The sequence below is a fragment of the Gavialis gangeticus genome, unplaced genomic scaffold, assembly GCF_001723915.1.
Source record: "Gavialis gangeticus isolate Ggan-Ray unplaced genomic scaffold, GavGan_comp1, whole genome shotgun sequence".
NCBI lineage: Eukaryota > Metazoa > Chordata > Crocodylia > Gavialidae > Gavialis > Gavialis gangeticus.
Window position 1 is genome coordinate 5,697,491 of NW_017729013.1, and position 5,463 is coordinate 5,702,953.

At 45.8% G+C, this 5,463-nt stretch overlaps 1 protein-coding gene across 2 annotated transcripts in view; it reads right to left on the minus strand.

The window, feature by feature from the left end:
- SPNS2 (sphingolipid transporter 2) overlaps window positions 1–5,463 on the minus strand; it is a 146,446-nt gene that overhangs the window by 53,387 nt on the left and 87,596 nt on the right. For both annotated transcript variants that reach the window (XR_002096323.1, XM_019511419.1), the window contains exons 4-5: window positions 5,012–5,078; window positions 1,254–1,396 (exon numbers count right to left, since the gene is read on the minus strand). Coding sequence is in view for 1 of the 2 variants with exons in the window: in XM_019511419.1 (XP_019366964.1) it covers window positions 1,254–1,396; window positions 5,012–5,078 (210 nt within the window). In the remaining variant the exon portion in view is untranslated. The remainder of the gene's footprint in view (window positions 1–1,253; window positions 1,397–5,011; window positions 5,079–5,463) is intronic.

A 5,463-nucleotide genomic window follows, 5' to 3' on the forward strand; every position in this document is an offset into this window, starting at 1 on the left:
TCGCCCTCTAGAGAAGGTGGGCTCTTGTGGCACATTTCTTGCAGGCTCCCAGAGGATCAGTAGCCGGGAGGTCACTTGCCTGCAGTGATCACTGTGCTGTGGTTTGTTCTGTGCCACATAATGCTGCTTTGTCACTCTGGTTAAAGCATTGCCCCTAGTCTACAAGGCCTAGTTCTCTTCTCTGCAGGCACTTCCCTCTGTACAAAGCAGGTGTAAAATCCCGTCAGGCTCCAGGCTGGTCTTGGTTGGCACTTGCTTTGCATGGGTCCAGTGACAACAGACTGCAGAGCAACAGAGAATCAGGCCCAGGGTGCATTCCTAATTCCTCGTGTTGTAGCAATTTCTAGCTCGGAAACTGTAAAATGCTGTAAACATCATCCCTACTGTTTTTTACAGTTTCAAAGCACTACGTGACCACTGAATTGGAGGCTTTCAGCATACGCTCAGCACTTAGGCATCAGGACACCAACTGCTCAAATGCCACTCTCTGTGCTATAATGCTATCTGCTTTCTGGCTCAGAGCACCAGGTTTCCCACCTGAGCATCCCAGCTCTGAATGGTAGAGGATCACTGATGACCAGGTACCCAAAAATATGATACACAACAAAGACAGCTGTAAATAAATTACTAGCCCTTGTAATACTGTCCTAGCAGAGGCTGACAGCACTAGCCAGCAAGGGCATATATACTCGTATTCAGCCCTGGAAAGTAAGCTAGCAAATGCAACTCCCTAAACAGCTGAAAGTGTGAGCCTTTGGTACATGCATGTGTGTCAGCTATGAGGAGATCCTGAGAGGATATGCAGTCACCTGCAACTGTGGGAATGTGTGGACACCTGCAAAAGTGTATGCATACCCTCAGTGTGTGTGGGCATTTATAGATTTTTCTCTGCAAAATTCCCTTTGGTGTTTAATGAACCCCTTTCCCAAAGTGGAATTACTTCTCCTGGTGCCCACCAGGGAATATAAAGGGTATGAGCATCTGAGAGCTGGTAACAGAGTTTGCTGCAGGCCCACTCTCATGTTTCCACACCTACACTTCAGCCTTGCTGGGAACTTCCTACAGATCCTAAAGCAAAATTTTGGATCCGAATCTTAGAAAGCTTTGATCCAAAACTGGGTTCAAAACCCTGTAAGTAGGATCCTTATCTAGTGAACAGACAACTGTGATTTCTTTTCCCAGGCCTTCTGCAGCTCCTCAGATCCCACCACTGGGTAATCGTACAGTGCAGGGAGGTGAAGCATGTCTCTTACTTTCTGAACAGTGCCTTCATGTCTCTTAGCCATGAGGTCCTAGCCTTCAGCTGTCCCCCCAGCTGTTCACCGTTGCCTCTTTTAGCAGCAGGTACCAATATTAAGATGAGCGTCCCTGTGATCATACCCAGCAGTGGAGATACCTGGAAGAAAGGATCTGGGCATTAGTACAGGATGGCAGCAGCAGTTGCCTTGACTAGTCAATAAGAAACAGATTGCATTAGTTTCGCTTCAGTGACCAGATTCAGCAGTCAGAGCCTCTACATACACTGCAGCATCTGCTCCTCTCCTTGCTTTCTCTATTATTCCCTAGGCTGTCCTAGCTCACTCCCGTTACCCCCAGCCATAGGGATGCTGTCACAGAAGTGGTAAATTTTTGTGGGATAGCTGCTATATTTAGTTTTTTCTTAACACGATTCTGCAGCGACACGGTGCTTGGGTGACTAACTCCCAGCAGGGCTTGATTTCCAGAAGAATTTAGAGATGGTCTAGGAACAAAGAGCCAGGAAAGTAAAAAGGTTTCCAGATGCTGGGGGTCTCCTCTTCCCCCACCACAATCCTTGCGTCACATGCATTCACAGCAGCCTCAGCCTTCCTGCATGGATGCCTCACCTGTCCCTTTTTTCCTCCAGCAGCTGCTTGCTGAAGCTGTGGTGCAGCGAGATGCATGTGATATTCAAGCTGAGAAGCGGAGAAAGCAGATAAGAATACTGAAGCACGCCACAGCCTGGCCTCTCAATTCCCACTCCACTAATCTGACCACTCAACAAGGCTGCATTTCCCAAAGGAACCTCTAGTGCTTTCCAAGCCACAAACACAGATGCCATTGTTGTCACTGACATTCAGTCATTGCTAGGGTGAAGCAGTGCTGCTAAACACAGCATTTTCAAAAAAAGGCCAGTACCACCTCTTCTATATGTGAAACACCCACATAAAAACTCTGGACCAACCAAAACAATCACAGGCATCAGCCTGAGGACTCGCACCTCAGAGCATCTGATTTACACCCACAGTGCAAAATTACAGGTCCCAGAGATGGAGGTCCCACCCATTTTTTTCTCTGGAGCAAAGGCCCCAAACATTTCAAGAGAGGAAACATTCTCTTCCAGTAAAAACCGTAAGAGAAAATAAAGGATTCAGAAGTTGAATCACACTTCTAACTCTAAACTGAAGTGCTTTGGGACCTTTCATGAACATTACTTTTCTAGACCTTTGTTTGTTTGGATCTGAAGAGTCCAGCTCTTTCAGGAGCACAGCATCCCCTCCTGCTCTGCCGGCACATTTAAATTATTACTGGCTGTAGAGTGATGACTGGCATCTACTGAAGAACCACCAAAAAAATTCTAAGTGTTCTCCGTAGGGTTTCCTGACTGGGCACAGACTAGCCCTGGCCTCCTTCAGCTCAGCAGATCCAGTGAGATCAGAAGAGTGATACAGTGGTATCGTTACCGGTGCTCTTCCGAGTTGCATCTCAGAGTGTTTTAACCTAACTCATTCCTTACCATAGCAGTGGTCAAAGCACTGGTAGTGCCTTGGTCTCTCCTGCTCTTTGGGCATTTTACATGTAAAAAAGGAGGCTGGGGGGTGGGGGAATGTCTCGGAGCGTCACGTGTATCAGCATCCCTGCACTGAAAAATGGCAGTGGGGGAGTGCTTTAACAAAAGCTCAAGCGAGCTTTAAAGTGCCCCTGCTGCTATTTTTCAGCACAGGGATGCTGATACACATGACACTGGAGTCTGCTGGAGCACGGTAATTAGGACGCTCTAGCAGACTCAATTAATCAACTCTGTTCCAACACATTGGAGCAGCCTCAATGTATGTGTATAGGTGCCCCCTATGTCTGGCTAACTGAATGGTTTCTTTTCACTGGGTGCTCAGAGGCGATGGTGCAAGAGATGGCTAGGAGAGGATGAACTTATGGACCCCTTCTGGATAAACGACTGCCTGCAAAATACATGGGACTGGATTTAGCGGCCCAGGAGGTCCCTCCTTCCTTTGTAGTAAGCAACTGCATCACACTACTAGGTTAGGACAGACTGACTTCTCCTTATAATTTCCATATGCTTTGCATGGTCAGGTGATCAAGAGGGCCATGTGTTGCAACGTTTGCATCCAAGACAACAGCCCCATTGGATGGGGCAAATCACCAGGCAGCCTAGGCCAAGAAGAGCTGTGGCCTTGACAGTTTTTTCAGTAAAAGAGACCTCACTGAAGGGAAGGAAGCAAAGGGTAACTTCCTGCAGCCAGTGACGCTGGCAAACCATTGTGGTGCTGTTGGCTTCTGTGCAGAAGGCTGGCCCAGATCTCAGTGAAGCGTGTTTGGTGGAGTGGGGTGCTTTGGCATTGATTATGCTTTGAGCTGGACCCCGCTCAAGCCAATTTCAACTTTAAAGCATCTCTGCCATTAGATAAGGAAGCCAATTTTTTAGGCTGAGGCTTCAGACCATTAAACTTAATTCTTTGCATTAAGCATTTATGGTTGGAAGCTGTTCCTCGCTCTCCCAACTGCTGACGGATTGTTCATGGTGACTTTATTGGCTTTGCTTCCTGGTCACAGTCAGGGGAGAGCTGGTATCGTAAAAAGGACGACTTATTTGAGGCGGGGAATCTGCATATTTCAACACCTGCGGTTATAAACGGTATTGGCTCTAGCTCCAAGGAATGAATTGCCTTCATGAATGGCAGCACCCGAAAAAGCCTCTTGCTCAGCCTCCTACTGGCCTGACTGTCAAAGGTCAAAAAGCAGTTTTGCGGGGCCGCTTCCTGACAACTCTTTCAAGACATCTTTTTGTGCCAGTGCATGTTTTTGTGTATGTAGCACATTATCTTTCCGACACATTTATCAAGGTCCCAAGAGGTTCAAATAGAAGGAAACAGAGTATCTCAGGGCAGAAAAACATACGGAAACTGAAACAAAGTGTTTTTTCCTCAAAGCAGGAAGCCATTCCTGCAGAGTTTCTTGATAGCAGGGGACTGAAAGGCTGTGGAATTGATTTAAGGTCACCGTCTCCTCTTCCCCACCCCATTAAGAAACCACCCTTGACTGATAATGAAATGATTAGAAGTCTGTTGCTCCCAGAGTGGGAAACAAACATAAAAAGCCAATAGCCTCCACCTTTTTTTTTTGGTCCCAGTGGCTTCACAATTTTCACCTTCCATGTGCTGAATATCCATACAAATATTTTCTAATGCCCTTCCATTTTTAATCTTCCCTTTGTCCAGAAGTCCTGTTCTCCCTTTAAGCATGACACGTTAAGTTTGGATTCTGACTGGGTATTGTTATACTACGTTGCATATGAGACAGGGTTCCACCAAGTTTCACTACCAACCTCTTACGAAACGGGACAAAGACTGCAAACAGAGACAGACAGATACCTGGTTATTAGTGCTTTTGAGAAGTTTTTAAAATCTAAAGTTCTACTGGGGGGAAAATGCTGGAATTTCACCCCAAAAAAGGAAAATACTGTCCATTTTAGGAAAATTTTGATGAACCAAATCACCAAAATATCAAATTTTAAATTGGTTTGACTAATTGTACAGCTGGAAGTTCTGAGGAAGAAAATTGTGAACATCAGGCACTACTCAGGTACATCAGTACACCTGAGGCACCCCTCATCGGAAGGGGTGTTTGTGTGTACGTGCATGCGTGTGCATGTACATGCACATGTGCACACATGCATGCACGTGCGTGTAAATGTGCACATTAATTTACTAGGCATATTTGTGCCAGTTTACTGAACCTCGAGACAACTGCTTACCCGCAATGCCCAGTGCCAGTCTCCTGCTACCTGCCTCACACTTGATCCAGTGATGTATCCTAAACCACTGCAAAGTAACAGAGAAAAGAGTAGGTTTTAATAGAATATCTTAAGTGCAGCTGTTTTCAAAGAAACTAAAATCCAGAAGAGACAGAGTCACAGTCAATTGTTGGTTCTATGAAGTTTCCCTTTTCCTGTTGGGTGAAAAATGAGCAGCGCTAGAAGCAGAAAAGATGCATAATGTGTTAACTGTTTATAGCACAATTGGTTCCAGTAAATATAGATTTGGTGGAAGTTCAGATGCTGATCTCCAGACTCTTCCCTTTATAAGAGGCTGAAACAGCCTCAGGATCCAAAATCTGTCTCACTCACGCTCCCACACTCTGCCTATCTCTGCCTTACTGTGAGTTTTGGACCCAGGACTGGAATTAATAAAAAAAAAAAAAAAAAAA